Source organism: Anolis carolinensis, chromosome 5 (genome assembly GCF_035594765.1).
Source record: "Anolis carolinensis isolate JA03-04 chromosome 5, rAnoCar3.1.pri, whole genome shotgun sequence".
NCBI lineage: Eukaryota > Metazoa > Chordata > Lepidosauria > Squamata > Dactyloidae > Anolis > Anolis carolinensis.
This window is the reverse complement of record NC_085845.1, coordinates 136,286,684-136,305,688: the sequence shown is the minus strand read 5'-3', so window position 1 is coordinate 136,305,688 and position 19,005 is coordinate 136,286,684. Positions and strand designations below refer to the sequence as shown.

The 19,005-nt window shown below is 38.1% G+C and overlaps 1 protein-coding gene across 11 annotated transcripts in view; it reads right to left on the bottom strand.

Annotated features, from left to right (window-relative positions):
- Positions 1-19,005, bottom strand: part of cadps2 (calcium dependent secretion activator 2) — a 307,122-nt gene that overhangs the window by 169,390 nt on the left and 118,727 nt on the right. For all 11 annotated transcript variants that reach the window (XM_062982339.1, XM_062982340.1, XM_062982338.1 and 8 more), the window contains exons 4-6: positions 16,871-16,951; positions 15,515-15,751; positions 7,371-7,492 (exon numbers count right to left, since the gene is read on the bottom strand). In XM_062982339.1, the coding sequence (XP_062838409.1) occupies positions 7,371-7,492; positions 15,515-15,751; positions 16,871-16,951 (440 nt within the window). The remainder of the gene's footprint in view (positions 1-7,370; positions 7,493-15,514; positions 15,752-16,870; positions 16,952-19,005) is intronic.

The window sequence follows — 19,005 nt, the reverse complement described above, 5'->3', positions numbered from 1 at the left end:
ATTTTCGAAAATAGCAATGCAGAGATTTCTATGGACTTCAACAACATCTTGTATAACTTCTTGCAGGCTAAACTTTTGGTGCTCCTACTCCACAGTACTGGGTTCTGCTAACTAGGAGCAGTCCAGAAGAACACTGTTATGATGTCACAGTATAAGATAAGTACTACCAGTATTTATCATAGGGGCAAGGGGAATTACAGGTGCATTTTTGGTGGGGAGAACATCTAGAGTACTAGCTGTGTTATCAATATGGCTTCAACACAATGCATCAGAATTAGAGTAGTGATGGAAATCATGAGCCCCCCAAGATCTTGGATTCTTTACCAATGGCTATGATGGCTAGAGCTGCTGAGAACTTCAGTACAACAACTCCTAGAGGGCTACATGATTCCCACCTTGGTCTAGACCACAAGATGATAATGTTGATGATTGATGATGATTGAACCAAGCCTTGAGCAACTAGGTGGCTGTAAAGGAGGGGCCCTTTACAGCCCCTCCTTTACAGTGTTGTTCTTTTCGAATTATTTGCATTTTAAATTTACCTTTAACTGGCTTCTATTTAATAGTATGAATTAACTTTCTTTGACTATTACAAGTCAACTTTTCTACTTGTCCTGTTTTATAATCTTGTTGTGATACTCCCTGAGTGACAACATTGAGTAAACTCTGGAGAGCAATCAAATCTAATCTAATCTAATCTAATTAATTAATTAATTGACATCTAGGAACTAGTACCAATGACTGCTGTTGGAATCTTGTTGGATCATTATTTTTACAAAATGCAACATCATAGAGGTTGTAAATATCTAGGCTGAATCACTGTATACTGAAAAATGCCAGTCGTCTCCTTTATGCTTCATCATGCAGCTGCGAAACACTGCTGTCTAGACATTTGATTATAAAATGTTTACACTAAGGAAAATTAAATTTGTTAAGAAGTCATACAGATACTACTATGCAGAGCTCCATTTTCACTCTGGAGGGCAATGACAATAAAGACCAGGAAGAAAATGCTAGGGGTCTGCCACTAAGGGAATAGGGAACCCTGCAGTGGGGAAGCAACAAAGAAGGGCTTTCCTTAATACAGGCAAGACTTGGTGATGGTGTTATCTTAAGTAAGATTGAGGAGAAAAGGTCATTGCCTATGTTGGTAGTCTTTTGACTACCAGTAAGCAGATAGCAGCTTGCAAGACTGATGAGAATACAATCAAGATAGAGGATCACATGTTTGTATTATGTAACTTTTAAAACATTCTCTGCTATATGAGACAATGTGCTCAGCTCACAAATAAATTGGTTGGTTGACAGAGAAATTATAAAAGGAGTGGGCATCCCTGTGAGCTTCTTGATGCTGAACTACAACTCCCAGCATTCCTCATCACTTACTATGATGGTTAGTGCTGATGAGAGGGGGTCAAACATTCCCCACTTGTCCTACAGAAAGCATAAACATATATGTGCAAAATTACAACACTGCAAATACTAACTTTTTAAAAAATCAACTAAAATCACTGCCCAACTGCTGTGTATGTGTGTGTGTACTGATAAAATCCAGATGATAGGAGCTGTCTTAAAAGAAGCAACAATCTTCACTTTCTTTTCACACCTTACTCTCTTTTTAAAAACAACAAAAAACGCTTGTATAAACTGAAGTATATAGAGAAGAGGAGGCATAGAATATCAATGCTTAAATACTATGGAACCAAAATGTCTTGTCACTCTGGCTATGTTGGCTTTTAAATTTTATTTTTTAATCTTCATCCATTTTAAGCCTCAGTCTGTTTTAATGTTCAGCTGTGCAAACTTAACTTGTTCTGCCACTGTTTATTGCTTAGTTATGTCTTTATTATTATTCTGATGTGGATTTTGGGTATGTTTTTGGAGATCTGGGTGGTTTTGGTTACTTTCTTCTTTGTTTAGTACCATACAACATTGAATGATTGCCATTGCTTGTCGTAATTTGCCCTGAGTCCCCACATGGAGATAGGGTGGGATATAAATAAAGATGATGATGATGATTGTTATTAATTGAAGAACTAGTGGTCGGCACTTGCCACTCTAAAGCTTCTTATGGCTGCAATCAAACTTTGTATGGATCATTCCTATGTACTGTTTAGACCAATGCTTCCCAAACTTTGGTCTCCCAGATGTTTTGGATTTCAGCTCCCTGAATACTTGATCATGGGCCACAGCAGCTGAGGCTCCTGGAAACTGAAGCTGAAAACATCTGGGGGATTAGGGTTTGGGAACCACTGGTTTAGACTATACATATGGATTATGAGGAAATAGCCACATATGAAATGTCGCAGTGTGAATGCATATCCACTTGACTAAGTTTAAACTTCATGCCATAATAGGTTCTTCCAGCTCATTCATTCTTTCTCACATACTTATAGATAACAAAGACACCAAACTCCTCACTCTTACAGGAACTTTTCACCAGAACTTCAACCCATACCACTGCTGAACCCTTTGTTAAAAAATATAACAACCATGCAAACACTGGAACAACTAGTCTGCCTCTCAACTGTAACATAATGACTAGTATATGAAATACACAGCCTTTCCCTCATCTCTGATATACAATCAGTGGATCATTTCCCACTTTGTTCACGGTCTTTCTCCACTTCATTTTATCAACTATTCACTTTCCTCTGTCACTCTCATTATTCCCTGTCCTTTTTTCTCTGTTATCTGTCAGAATATATTTTTAAAAGAAATTGTTACTGGGTATTCATTCTCCCATTCAAAATGCTCATGAGTAGAAGCTTCCTGATTATATATAATCCTAAGATTCAGACTGCATTGAAAGTTTTTATAAGAAGGAAGAATTCAATTCAAAGATACAAAATATTTAAATGCTTCAATATACTAGCAGTTTTCTTATTATCTGACACACTACCAGAAAATGTTGAATTAAAAAGAAGAAAAACCTTTATCACTTTTATCAAATCTTAGAAAAAAACAGTTTAAAACTACAAATGAACCAGAATTGCAAAATATATTTGTTTGGGAAATATTATGACTTTTGGTTGGCTGTAAATTGTAGTCAGCAATAAAATAGGGCAAAAAGTGTGCAGTTTACTGATTAAATTGCACATGTTCATTTGTCTTCACCAGATGTCAAAAAGCCAGGACTGGATATCCATTTCAACACAGAACTATTATTTGAAAAATTGCTCTTCTCTTTATCTACGTTTTTGGTTTTCCAACTTGTTCAACTGCTTAACGTAATAACAAAACAGGGTACTTTCCTCTGCATTAATTCACTTTGACTTGTGCCAGGCATTTTATAATCTGATTCTCATCCTTTGCTTATGGTGATTAATTTGTTAACCTGGCACTTGGTGTCTTTGTTTGGAAGTCATCATGTAATGCTTACAATGGATAATGGGAATCACAAAGGCCTCCAGATGTTGTTAGACTCTAACTCCCAGCAGCCCTAGCCAGAAAAGCAAAATGTGAGGAAATCTGGGCACTATAGTCCAAAATGTTTGAGAGTGTTGTGACTCAGCTGGAGTCTCAGAGTGACTCTGATGGGAATTATGGGATTCAGGTTCAAAATAATTGTGATACGAATTTGGGAATTCAGGTTCAGTGTCCCTGTTGTAGAAGATGAGGAACAATGAGGCTTTCCCACAACGGGGAGTGATGTTGATGATACTGAGACTAGCCAGGTGCAAATTGACTCAGAAAAGGAGGATAGTTCTCAGTCTGATAGCATGCAGACAGACGCTAATGAGCTGGCTGGCCTTGATGAAATGGAATCTCTAGATCGAGCTGGTCGTTTGGAAGTCAAGGTTCGAAGGGGTGTTAGAATAGCAAACAAGAAGGAGGTCACAGGCCAAAGAAATGCTTTCATGCTTTGCAAAGGGCATTAAAACAGTGTCTTGGGAGACAAACCTTGGTCAATGCAACGTTTCGTTCAACCTAGAAGCAAGTTCTCGTTCTCCTGGATTATCCTGCAGCCTTTGTGTGTTCATGTTCATGGGACTTTGTCATGCTCTTATGGGACTTTGTTTATTCTCTGTGATTTCGTGGATTATTCTCTAAGGCTTTGTTTTGTAACGATCTTTTGGAACTTTATTTCTTGTAACGATTTTTTGGAATTTTACTTTTGCTTTAAAAAAACTACTTATCTTCTATTTTCTAATAAACTACAAAAGACTTCAACCTGTGTACAGCCTGGTGTATATAGCAAGGTGAAGTTAACCTGAGGTGTGACAGAGAGTCACCTGATTCTTACTCTCAGCTTAGAGTATCTTTAACTTATGGATGCATATATTGAAGTCTGGAAAGGCAAACTGTGGTATCCCTTCCTTTTATACCCTTAAATAAGACACAAAACCAATCAAGTTATTTTGGCCCATGAAGCATAAAATCCCATATTTGTATTTCTGAGTAGAAATACAGAAGCCATATGACTAACAATAATGCTTCCTTTTTAGGAAACCTAAAAATCTCCTGCTTAAGACATCTACCTCCCCTGTCTAATGATAGAGGTGGCCCTTCATATAACTCACTGCATGGAAATATGTTTTTCATGCTGAAAATTTTAGGTCCCATTTGCGGAAACCTGGGGCTACAGACAATATTATGAGGAATGGATAAATAGTTTGACCTGGTAAAAAAGTACTTTGCTATTAGCTTCAACGTTTAAGACTATGAGAAAGTTCCTTCAAAGTCTGGAGGAAAGTTTCACTCAATAGCAGGTTTTAAAATGTGCGTAATCACGTTTGCATGCTTAGAATTCCACCTAAAGGATTTTAATGCTCGTTTTGAACTAGTGCCAACTTCACAGTTATCATTTACAGAGCTCTTTGACTACAATCTTCAAAACTGTGGGTTGTTTGTTTGTTTTTCCTTTTTACACAGGATATATTAAATAAAAGCAGAAATTCTCTGCAAATCTATCTCAAACACACTGACAAAGATTCCAAATGACATTTTAAAAGGAGGAAAAAGCCTTTGAAGAAAATGGGCAAACTAGAGGTCAATCAAATCAACCAAAAACATATATAATTATCCATTTCACACTAGAGGAGGCCTTGAGTTCTTTTGCTAACTGCATCTTCCAAAAACATCTTCTAAAAACAAGACAACCCTGGGGTAAATGCACCCTACAGGATTTGGGGAAGAAGTCTATATAATTTAAAACTCAACAAGATTTCTTAGGAATTGTCATAGAGAATCTCTTTATTAATCTGCAAAAGAAAAGATGCACTTCAAGCTAATCTATAACAAAAAAGCTAAATAATTTGAAGGCATTCTGAACACTTTCAATCAACCCTCGGCACATTGCCTTGATAACAAGCATACCAGCATTAAAATAGGGTAAAAAGTGTGCAGTTCACTGATTAAATTATTATGAACCAATAAGTACACTTGGCCACCAAAGTGAACCTATGAGTGAAGCTGCCTGGGGTCATGTACTCATGGCTGCAGACTCATCTGTCCAAGAACAATCTGAAGACCTCAATGGCAGAACAGGTGGATGACAACATGGTACATGTTACAATGGTTGTGAAGGTGGACAAAGGCTGCCACCAATAAGAGGCCACCAATTGTCATGGTCTGACCAATGCCATTGGAATAGATCCTCTTTCTGAGAATAGCTGTGCACTGATCAACACATAAAACAAATTCATGCATGAGTGTCTTCCAAGCAAACCAAAACCAACTGAAGTCCCATGGTGATTGGCAAGCGGTGACAGGAGCAGAACTGTGAAATGTGGTAGCCCCTAACAGACTGGCACATGGGAATTGGACAGCGATTCAGACATTTTAACTCAAGATCCAAGGCAGTTGAGCAGTTTGGCAGCTGTATCCACAACTGAGCAGTCCTATTTAGGACCCACTCTGCTCACTCCATATGGGGAGGGGGCTAGAAAAGGTGCCTTAACACAGTCTGCCTCTTTTATCTATCCTTGACTAGACTGCCACACTCAGAGGGGTCACCACCCTGAAGTCAAAAAAGACAAATGAATTTTTGGATTTGGAACGTAAGGATTGAGAGGAAGGTGCATTCTGCCTTCTACCTAGAAACCTATGTGCTCACTTTGAAAGACCATGGGGATCCAGAATAGGTTTCTACAGTCACTTATGAATCTACTGCTAAGACTTTGAAAACAATCATACTCGACCAGGAGTTATCTCCCATAGCAGTATCATTCCAAATTTAATGTCACTTAAAAAAAAGCTCATTTTTGTTATTATTTACTCTAATATACAATGTTTTATCTTCCTACAAGTGAGAGTATAACAGCAATCCAAGAAAACTATTGTGAAGTAGATTAAGAACTGAAGAGCAGATCTAAATTTAAAAAAACAATGAAGGATAAATTTAGTATGTTTGAACTGCAGAATATGTACAAAATCTCTGCAACCATAATCCGCCCATGAATTACTCTCACCATGTGAATGGGTAAGGCATAGAGTTTGAAAGGATTACTGCTAGAGTCCTTTCCCATCACACAAATGGCCCCTAGCCTCAGTCATTGATCTGAAAATCATAGAATCATAGAATTGGAAGGGACCTTGTGGGCCATCCAGTCCAACCCCTGCCAAGAAGCAGGAAAAAGCACCCCTGACAGATGGCCTTCTGTTTAAAGGCCTCCAAAGAAGGAGTCTTCACCACAGTCTGGGGGAAAGAGTTCCACTGCTGAACAGCTTTCAAAGTTAGGAAGTTCTTCCTAATGTTCAGGTGGAATCTCCTTCCCTGTAGTTTGAAGCATCCTAGTTTCCAGGGCAGCAGAAAATAAGCTTGCTTCCTTCTTCCTATGACTTCCGCTCACATATTTATACATGGCTATCATGTCTCCTGTCAGCCTTCTCTTCTGCAGGCTAAACATGTCCAGCTATTTAAGCCGCTTATCATAGGGCTTGTTCTCCAAACCCTTGATCATTTTAGTTGCCCTCCTCTGGATACATTCCAGCTTGTCAACATCTCTCTTCAATTGTGGTGCTCAGAATTGGACACAGTATTCCAGGTGTGGTCTGACCAAGAGCAAAGAACATTTGTAATCAGTCCCAAAAATTTGAGGAAAGGCTGTTTATGGAAGGGGAGGCACATCAGGTGACCATGCACTTCAGAGGAAGACTTGGCAACCAAATCAGTTTAAACTTCCTTATAATTGTAACATTTGCCATTGGGAAATATACTGCTTTGGAATTGGGTCTATTATTTTGAAACACCGTATTTAATAAACAAGACAGTGCCCTAAGCTCCTGATATATTTGAAAAATGCTGCCAACATTAAACTAATACTTTGGTTTTCACTCAAGAAGTAATACCAGGAAGATGATTCAAGGCATTGCCACTTCTAGGGCACAATTTCTGTACAACATGTGTATCCATTCATGAACCTTACTGTGGTCTGGATGCTTCAGCTTGGTCTGTCTGAAGTTTCTCTCCTCCTTCTACTTCCATTGTGCAGTAAACAATACGATTTGGAGACAGTGACTTTAAGCCTTGAACTTCTGTTATAACAATCTAAACAAAGAAAAAGAATACAAGAGATGGTCCATCAACAGTCTAGAACAGAGTAGTCAGGACACATGCTGCAGAATTTTCATCAATGATAAAGCACGAAGGATTCATTCATGTTTATAAAAATGCCAGACTGTTGTTATTGAATGTGCTATTTAGTGAAATCTCTCCATAATGTTCCATGCAACTTAATTACAGATTGTGTTTGTCTGTCCACTATTTAAAGACTATCATACTTACCCTAATGTGATGCATAACCTGTACTCAGAACAAGGGACTACTGTTAGGACAGAATAACTGAGAAACTGAAAGGTTTCCAACTGGAAAGGGTAACAAGCAAGGCTGCATTTTATCACCTGTTTAACCTGTACACTGAATACATCATGCATAAAGCAGGATTGGGCCCAGAAGATGAAGGCACAAACACTAGAGGAAGGGACATCAACAACCTGAGACACGCAGACTACACCACACAACCAACAGAAAATAGCAAAGAAGTGGAATGACTAGTGAAGTAAACTGAAACTGCTGTACTTTGGCCATATCATGAGAGAACAGGACTCACAAGAAAGGACAGTAATGCTTGGAAAGATAGAAAGTAGAAGGAAAAGAAGATGACCATATTCCAGATGGATAGAATCGATCAGAGAAGAAAAGGCCTTGAGTGTGCAAGACCCGAACAGGGCTGTTGATGAGGGAATGGCTTGGAGGCCTCTTATTCACAGAGTCACCATAAGTCAGTCAACTTGATGGCAGTCAGCAACGAAGTATGTATGCCTCAAATTCAGAAATAGATGTGTGCAAATCATTGCCCACGTTCCGCAAAGTATTGGGTTTCAAAAAGATAAAACAATCTAGCCAGTGTGATCTGTGCCATACTGGGTGCACATTTGTTCCCTATCAATGAAATTGCATCAGGTTTGACAGTTATCTGGGGATGAACAAGGGCTGCTTTCAGTCCCATTCAACAAATGACTAAAACTGTTTTTATTTGTCAGCATGGAATATTGTTTGGTGGATGCACAGCACCTAGGGATCAAAGCCAAAGCTTATAATCAAGAAAGACTATAAACATTGTATGAAGAAGCCTTCTGACTATTGAAGTACCTGCATTACAGTCAATGTATAACATTTTATTCCAAATATCAATTATGCTGAGGTTTGTTTGTTTTCAGGCAGTCAAACATATTTATACAGTCAAGCATTTCTGCTTTAAGGCATAAACATCCATTATACTTTTATGGAGAAATATTCATATAAAAGGATTCTATGACCTTAAGCAAAATGGCAATTTAACGATCAACCCCTTCACATCATCGCTTTCACACGATGTAGCTATAGGGAGCTGAATTACTCTGGGTGCCTACTTCAACTTGAAATCATAATATTGTGTACAAAATATTGTTTCTCTTTAAAGCCTCAGAAACAAGAGCATGTGAATAAATACATAAATATACAGATTTAAAGCTAGTCTCTTTTTATTATTTAATTGTTGTTAAGGATTACTTCCTGTAGTGTTAAGAAAGTTAAGGAATATAAAATACAGTTATTTAATTGTACAGGAAGCAGATTAGAGCACATCTCACCTCAATCACTTACTCATAGGTTATTTTTAGATGATATTTTATTGTGCAATCACAATGCCTCATTTATGAAATTTATGAAAGGTTCAGCTAATATTGTCTTCAATCTGCAGCCCTATTGAATCTCCTCATTGTTTCTCCCATCTGTTCCTCTTTATCACAGAAAATTGGTTAAGAAAAAATACAATAACTGCATGCTGCCCTTTAACTGTGAATGCTGGGAAATATTTGTTTGGAAGCATTCCTAGGCATTACCTAACACTGCATAGGCTATTTCCAAGTAGATTTAATTTGCAACAGAGACTTATCTCCCAACATTGCAATATTAAAACTTCCCACAGGACACATACCCGCAGTTTCACATTCAATTAACTGGACCTCTAGGAATTTTCTAGGTCTTTCAGGCAATCCTATAGTTTGCGTCCACTGGAAGTTACCACAGTCTTGCTGGAGGATCTAGAGAATTCTTTAAGAGGATACCTTTCTAGGAATTTTCTAGGTCATCCGGCAAGACACCATAGTAACTTCTAGCAGATGTTAATTTCAATTGGATTTAGAAGCGGAGTGGGCAGATCAAAAGACAACTTGGCAAGATGGCACTACCTGGAGGAATCCTCCACCTTGTGTGACTGTGGAGCAGAACAAACAACTCCGCATATGTATGCTTGCCCACAATGCCCTGCCTCATGTACGGAGGAGTTGTTGTTTAAAGCTAAGGACAATGTGGTCGCTATTGCCCGCTTTTGGCTTAAAACTATTTAGCTGCTTGTGATTCCTTTATTTCATCACTTTTAAACTTATTTATCATGCAATACTTTTGACACAAAATAAATAATCCACAGTTCCACTTTCTAATGTAAGTTCAGGAACATATTCTCCATAGATACTGGGGCTTTATTGTAATTAAAACAATATCGAAATCATAGAGATGTGTATTCATGAGCTGTCACATCTGCACAATCCATTTTGATTTCAAGAATGCTTGCTTGAGAGTAGTGAAGGAGATCTTTTGTTATGGTTGAGCCTTATGGCTCCGATACTGGGAGACATGGTCGTAAGACTCCTTGAGAGTCAGACTCTCTTGAGGAGCGAGAAAGGAAACGGCTGCGGGACTTATTTGCAGAACCAACAGACGAAGACTCCTTTGAGGGTTTTACCGAGGGAATGGAGGAAGAGGTGGTTAGCTCAGAGGAGGATGACATGGAATGGACTCGTGTGAGGGAGGATTTGGGTGTCACCGGCAATGCTAGTATGGGAGGCGACTGGTGGGTTGCAGGATCGGACCCGTGGTCGAGTTGGAGGGATGGAACAGGATCCACAGCTGGGGATGCTGTGGGGCGTAGTCAAAGGTGTGTTAGCTCTGATGAGGATGATGATGATGAGGCACCTGGAATTAGGGTAACAGCTGACAGCGATGAGGAGTTGTAACTGGCATAAAATGGGGTTTAGAATCCAGGGCTAATTGCGTTGGGCAAGGTAATCTGGACGAACGCTTGGGCTCTTGTTGGGAATTGGGCTCTTGTTGGGAACGCTTGGGCTCTTGTTGGCTGGTGGGGACGAGGGACAGGGCCTTCTCGGTGGTGGCTCCCCGGCTGTGGAACACCCTCCCCAGAGAAATACGGCAAGCCCCAACCCTTTTGAGTTTTAGAAAAGCCCTGAAAACATGGCTATGTGCCCAGGCTTTTGAAGATTAAACGATAATGACGACCCAGACTGATTTACGGCTACAGCACGAGGATTTTGGAGGAATGGATTTTAATCATATGTTTTTATATTTTTTATATTGTTTTAATTGTTTTATTGGTTTTTTATAGCTGTTTTAATTATGTATAGGCATCGAATTGTTGCCAATTTTGTACGCCGCCCTGAGTCCCTTCGGGTGAGAAGGGCGGGATATAAATGTTGGAAATAAATAAATAAATAAATAAAATAAATAAATTTCCTGAAGACGGGTGTGTTTCGTTTGCTGAATACGTAAGTTACCAAGGACACTGGGCATAGACGGCGGGAGGAACTGTGTGGGCTTTTGTTGTGCAACCTGTGTTTAATCTTATTAGCTTGGACCTCCGTCGTCTTCTTGACGGACATTAATTGCCTATTCTGGATTGACGCTGGACTGACTGACTGACTACGACCTCGGACTACCCCTTCTGTGGCTTTCGGTGGAATTGGTGAACCAAAGACATCTGCACCTGGCTTTCGACCTCGGACCGGACTGGGACCCTGTTGACCGTTGCTACCCTGATTGAAGTGCCTGGATCCGGATTCCGTTTGCTGCACGGAGGAGTAACAACCTTAGTTACTCATTCGCAGCTTTCGAGTAGCAGAGAGGAATCTGCTGCCAGCTATTTATGTTTCTTTGAATCCTTGTTTATCAACTTTTGTTTGTTTAAATTGCCGGGCTGAAGTAAGCATTTTCTGTTTAACCCGGATTAAACTCCTGTTTAATCCGGTTTATCTTTTGAACCACTTTTAGTATCAGCGGAGTCTTTTTTGTGTATCTTTTTCACTAAAGGCAAGTGTTTGCCTAGCCCTTGTTTCATACGGGCACTTTTTAGTTCTGTAACTTTAATAAACTGTGTTGAACTTTATCTGGTGGCGTTCTGTCTTTGACATCTTTGGCATTACTAAAGACAGTATGGAGGTGCTGTCAGAGGTAAAAAAAAAAAAGCTGCATTTTCAAAGTCAAAAACATAGAGAATGATTATCATAGTTGGGCCCAGATTAATACAACCAACCAGAGATGGACTGCAATAGCATACATTTCTCCATACAACTACATCAATAGTGTTAGTATGCAATTCTTCCTTCATGTAAATACTTGGTTACACAAAACTCCATCTCCATTGCATTGAATACAGAAAATATAAAAATACAACACATTGAATAGTGGCTTGGCTTTTCAGGAGTGGAAATTGCTGCCATGAAAACAGTAATCTAAACTCTAGCTCATTCTTCCTCACATTTCTCTATGACCAAATCAGAGTATTAATACGAGGTAGACATTACTGCTTCTAATCTTCCAGTACTTACCCTTTTGCAATTGAAATGTACATACTGCCTAGATTTCCCACTGGAAATTGGCAGTGTTATTACAGACTGCCATTTAAGAAACTGGAGACAGAAAACAAACAAACTTCTCAGACAACGTTTCTCAAGGGAATTGTTGTTATTTTTCAAAGTTTTGCAGAAAACTTTGGTTTTTTTAGCTTATTTGCCAGCAATTCAGCATCTATCAGAATTAATATATTGGGGGTAAGGGGTCTGGAAATAATTTCTTCCCAGTCTTGATAAAGTTATTTGTCTGGAAGTAATTCCTAAATGGCTGCTCCTAGTGTTACTCTACCATTGCCCTTCTGCTCTAAACTCCACATGGAGCTGTGTTTTGTGAGTATGGAATGGCTTCGCTATGAGGGTGGGAAAAGGATTGAGTCTGGATACAGTATCAAGATTTTGGAAGCAATTCTACAAGTATCTTTTTTTTCAGGAAATAATCCCATAAACCATAATGATTTATCTTTAATTCTTTTTATAGGCAAGCCATTTTGGTGTATGCATTACTGTGCAAATACTGTACTTCAAGAAATGTTTGTAAATATATGCGAAGGATGTTCAACTCAAATCAAAAGACACAAAACTATGGTAAAATAACACAAATCAGTCAAGCTATGGTAAGTTGTGAAGACACACAGTACCCATCACAATAAGCACCAGACTATGCCTCATAAAAGAAAACATAACAGGAGGAAAGCTTCCTATTTCTTGTTTACACTTAATTTGCTGGAGTTTGCAAATAGAAAGAATAAGAACAGGTATTCCCCAAGTTGTGAACAAGATAGGTTCTGCAAGTTTGTTCCTAAGGTGCATTTGTATGTAAGTCAGAAAAGGCATACACATACACACACACAAGCTTTGGATAGCATAGGGAAGGGTAAACCCCTGTGGTGTTTGTTTTGCTGTCTGTGCCCCTGTTCAGAAGATGTCACCTCACTTTCTGTCTCTGTGATGATTGGATTTTGAAAAAAATGGCTTGTTATGGAAACAAGGATTGGGGATACAGATTCAGCTGAGACACTCTTTCCCCATGACTACTCTTTCAGGAGTGAATTTCCCTTCGAGGGGTAGATTTCTCTCACTTCCTGTTGCATCACCCCCATTCTTAACTATGAGTTGTTTGTAAGTCGCATGCTTGTAACTCGAGGACTGCCTGTATAGGGAAACCGTAGGAGAACAATCATCTGATAATAACATCATGTAGACTCTCATTAAAAAATGACTGAAGAATTGTGACCATTCCAAAGTAAGTATCTTATACTAACAAGAATTGAGATGGCAAGAATGAACATCCTTGCTACCTTAAGCAATTATTTTCTATTTTACTATTGTTATTCAACTCACTCCTATTCACAGTACACTATTCAGTTTCTGATAAAGATACTATGCTACTAAAATTTAAAGGACCTCCTAAAATACGAGAACTAGTAGGACAAAACCCAAAACCAGATAAACATACACCTTCCCTATCACAACTGGTTCAAATAAGCCATAACCACATAACAGTTATATAAAAAGCATACTGTGGATTGTATTGAGAGGAATATAGCAAAGCACAACAATTGTATTTTCAACATTAATTTCAAGTAGGCAGCCCTCACATTATATTATTCACTTAATAACATGATTCTCAGGCCGTATACTAAATGGCATGTCAGCAAAAGAAGGACTGAAATGTGTCTTCAGATATTCAAATATCCCCCCCCCCCCACACACACACCCCTTTCTCTCTCTTTCTCTCTCGTAACAGCAGAAGTACCTCAGTAAGTTCTTAAATTTTCTCAAAAGTATTATCCTTCAATTCTTTAATACTGGCTTTCTAGGTGGGAAAAAACACAAAACAAGCCTCGCCAATTCTTCTGCTGGCCATTCAATTCCACTATTCCTTGTTTCCTCTGATGTTGAAAAGATGTGTTTCACAGCCATTGAGATTGCCCTGTCCTAATAGTGCAAATTCTGGTTGGTGTTGAGGGACAGCAGAGCCAGCTTTTTGGACAGCATTATGAAGACAGTGGGATCTTCTTCTTTCACTTTGTCTTATGTAGAGAAGCATTAGCCCACCTGCTTCTCCTCACCACCATCACCCAGCTTAATGTGCCACACAAGTCTAAGGTTGCATGTGAAACATTCAACTCCAGACCACAGATAAGAGTAAGAAAGCTCTGCATTTATTTACAGCACCTAGGCTACATCAGCATGAACAAGGTAATTCCAAAAGAATCAGTATTGCCCCCTAAATTTTGTTTCCCTTCTTAACTAGTGGGCTAGTTGGATGAGTATAGAAGAGCCAGACATGTTTGGGGTAAATGAGCTAAAGTGAATAGGTATAGGACATTGTGAATCAGATAATTACATTATGTTTTATTAAGGAAATCAAAATCTATGAAGAAATGGAACAGCCTTGATGGCGAGATTTGACAAAAACAGTCAAAAGATATAATGTAAAATCTGAGCAAACCAGGGAAAAACCATTAAACTAATCATATCCATTTTTAAAAAATTACTAACCAAAAGAGATTCAGTAGAAAAAGAAGAAGTTATATTTCTTGCTGGAAAAAACAAACAGGCTAAGTCAAGATATGCCTCGAAAATGCAGCTCAACGTCTGGTTAATTATTCTCCTCTCCACCTCTCCAGAACCAGTACACTGTACTTCAGAAATATGTCAAGCATTTCCAGAATTCAGTATAGTTATTCTAGAGTTTGGAAAAGTTCCTTTTTGGACTACATTCTGGCTGTGATTCTATGGAACTTGTAAATGAAAGAAATAACATTTGCAGTCTATAAGGATTACATAAACATGTTGTTTTCCTCCTCAGTCCCAAGCTGATAAGGTTTACAGTCTGTCATACATGTCAAAAGAGAAAAACAAACTCACAGTGACAACCAAACTTATGGACCCCTTACTAATCAGATTTTTTAACAACTAGCTTTCCAACGAACATGAACCTCTACTTGCAATCTGATTCAGCATTCTTAGGAAAGACTGTATGTCAGCTCCCCCAAAGAGCTCAAGTAAGAAGACAAGCAACTAAGATGCAGAAATTCAAAAAGATCTAAAAGAGCATCCTTTTTTTTTTTTTTTTTTGGTTGTTAGAATTATTACTGCACTTTTCAAAAGGTAAGGCAACCATGGCTGGTAACACCCAATGGAAGGGATGTCAAGATGAGGCAAAAAGTCTCCAGGCCTTGAAAAACCGTGGTTTACATACATTTGCACTTCTTTGCTGGAGAGCCTTAAAAAGTTCGGCCAATTGATTCAATATCTATATAAAAATTATTTGTTTATACATTCTGAAAATAGCCACAGAACTATGCAATAACAAATAGACATAATATCCAAGATTAATTTAAATTGTCAGCCAGTATTGCACAATATGTATACCTACCTCTAATGTGAATGACAACACCACATCTGATTTTGATAGCTGGACTTCATTCTCATCACCTATGTCCAAGAATGCAGAGTTCTGACACCGCTTTAACTTCTGCAGTTTAAATTCTGGGCCTCCTTTAGATACTGGAAGACTTTCCAAATTGGCCATTAGCAAATTCACCGAAGAGCGCAATTCTTCTATATACATTTGCTCCATTTCTTTTGCTATGAACTTTGGAAATATTCTTTCCTTGCAAATATTTTAGAAAATTCAGAATGTAAGTTAACTGTATACTTTTACATAAAATGACAGTATGCTTTAAGACCTAATGAAACACTCACATGTATGATAACGGATATTTAGTTATCTTGTGGTCATTCAAGTTTTTTATAATTTCTGGTGGCACCAAGGCAACCCTTTTTTGGCTAAATTACATGGCTAAAATTGAAGTGTGCATTAGATTCAATGGCGCATTAGAATCACCTGTCCATGCTGTTGGGCAAGAGATCCCAGCTGGGGACAGAGGAAGGAGAGGCAGCGGTGGCTGATTGGGAGGCCAGATAAAGAGGAATGAGGCTCCCCACCAGCATTTCTGTGACCATTACTGGCTTCCTACCAAGCCTGACCGGGGAGTGGGGGGATCTTCCCACAGCCTTATCACAGAAACCACTGCCTTGTATTACATTTACAATAAATCCTTTTTTTTTTTTTTGGTAATGCACACTTTCAAAACCAAGGGTCACATTACATCCAATGGCATATTATGCTCAAGTAAATATGGCAATTATGTTGACTACTAACCTTTAATTGTTTTTTAAAATACAAAAAATTGCCCAAACTGAAAAAAAACCCTTCAATTACCATAAGTTATTCACAGAGGTAACAAATGAAAATAAGTATTCACTGTTACTCTCCAAATATACTTGAACTGCAAGATTTAAAAAGTTAATGTTGTTGAAAAAGTTAATGTGCTACAAGTATCAGCCTAAGTACAATTCATTGTTACTCTCCATGTATAAATAAATGAACTTCCTCAATCTCTGTGCATGCAATCCGTAATCTTTCAGGGTCCCAGACTGTGTGAACACCATCCACATATAACAGAAATACCCCTCTTCAAATTTCCCACATTAAGAGCAACAATGGTTGTGGTGGGATGGTAGGACTATTGCATTCCTCTCCTTGTTCTTTTATTTGTAGATTATAAAGTATCTGAGTAGGGCTATATAGATAAGGGGAAACCCTGCTCTGAAGTCAGACTTACTGAATTCACTGGAAATTAATTCTCAGGTAAAAACATATAGGACGGAACCCTAAACATATACAGAAATAGCCCATTCCTTCAAGCTGGAAATAAGCCAAGCTTACTTTTGCCATTTGTTCAGCCACTTGGAGGCGTCCATCAAGTTCACGTCTGATCTGGGCTGCTTGCTCATCTGCGTTGTCCAGCTTTGATAAAGAGTAAAGGGTGGGAGATACAACATATTGTCATTTTAAAATGTAGTAATGATCAAATATAATATCACTTGCACTAACAAAACAAGTTTAGTATCATCCTATGTGCAAACAAAAATACAATTTTATGCATGCATCCTTTTCTGAATAATTGAGTTAAATAACAAAAGATGTGACCTCCAAAAGGTGTAAAAATGCCACATGGGGGAAAACACATCCATAGGCCAATAGATTCAATTCAATCTACAATCTGATTGCATAGACCAAGAAGCAATTGTGCAGCTATCTCCCAAAGATGAATATAAAGATATATGCAATTCACTGATGCTCCATTCCTGAAATCCTCCCTGATCCCTCTTCCCAGCTTGCAAAATCTTGCTAAGCTTTTGCCTCCACACTTTTAAACCTGTCTTTTTAAATATTGGAAAAAAATATTGTTTCACTTTTTGCTTTCAATTAACTACTATTTTATAGATTACATAAAGTTAGAGATTGGTATGTTACTATGTAAAACTGCATTACTCCAAAAGATCATTTTACTGAGACAATTTTAATTGAACCAAGTATGTGCTATATTTCTGAAACAGTATATTTATATGCACAAAGGCAATATATTAGAAAAATGCGAAAGCCATTCAATTATAATGAGCATAAGCAAGAGCTGCTAACTATGTGACCCTCTGAATGTATTGTAAAACAGATATCACATTAAAAACTTATAAAGTAGCTTGCCATAGACTATTTCTGAAGACAGATTGGAACCTCATAAAGAGCCAAAGAGTTGGAAAGACTCAAATTGCCACAATTTCTAATTCACTACACAAAAAGGTTCACATAATATAGTATCATTCTCTTTGTAGAATCTAGATCATGGATAAGCAAAGTGAGCAGCCATTTTCACATCCTCATGTCCCTATATTATCTAATAATGCATAAAGTTCTAGGATCCACAAACTGTTCTCAAATGACCGTACAGGCTTGCCAATTTATTACACTGGCCTATACACATTTTAGTCCTCAAATGTTATCTCTGTTTCTGGGTATATTTGACCTGCTGATTCCATAAATGGCACCACTTTTCCCCTATCAGTTCCAGTTCTTGAGATGCAGAACATATGACATGTACCAGTCACCATCTGCTTGCCCATAGAAAATCCTGATAATCATATTTAAAAAGCTAGAGCTGATGTGGTCCATCCAATGCAATTTTCTGAATAAGCACCCCAAATAATCCCAAGAACAGACAAAAACCAAGACACCCAGAAGGTTTTTTTTTGTTGGGCTACTATCAAATTGTCATATAAGGCCAGAAACCCATTATATGCAGCATCAAACTCTTAATGTACTCTTGTTTGCTAGAGGTCTGCAGGTGTTCTCACAATAGTCAAGATCCATAATGCTCTTTTGGATTCTTGATTTGATCTTCATTTTATTCCAATGGTAATCTGATTTCTTCTTATTTATTACAATTTCTATCTTTTCTACCCATATCAGATATTAAAGCCACCACATCCCTTGAAGGTTCTCAGTTTACAGACAGAATTATATTATCCGTTTCTGATTTCAAACAAATTCAAAGCAGTTAAACCAAGAACATATGTGATGCATAATACCTCTTAATATCGTCTCAGTCTTTACTTCCAACTGACACTTTAAAAATCAGATTAACAGACAAAAAGAAACCTATTTATCTCATATCCACTGAGTAGACCCACTGACTGTCTACTCAGACAGACCCCCACTTTTATGAACAAAGAGTGGATACATAGCTACCTCACATATGCCTCTTTTTATAATCTCTTGTCTAACAAACACTTTAATACAGCTAAAATATAGCGCATACACATGAGGTTATTAGAATTCAGTATAGCACTGGAGATTTGCTCTGAGCATAAATTGACTCAATTTAATTGTTTTAATCCTAATGTAGATAAGATACACCTGGCATAGTGTTAATATTCTCTTATTGACTTTCACAAACCTAAAGAATGATTCCGAAATGGCTAGCACATTTAACCAGATACTTCTTTATTTCTTCTTGGGGAGTA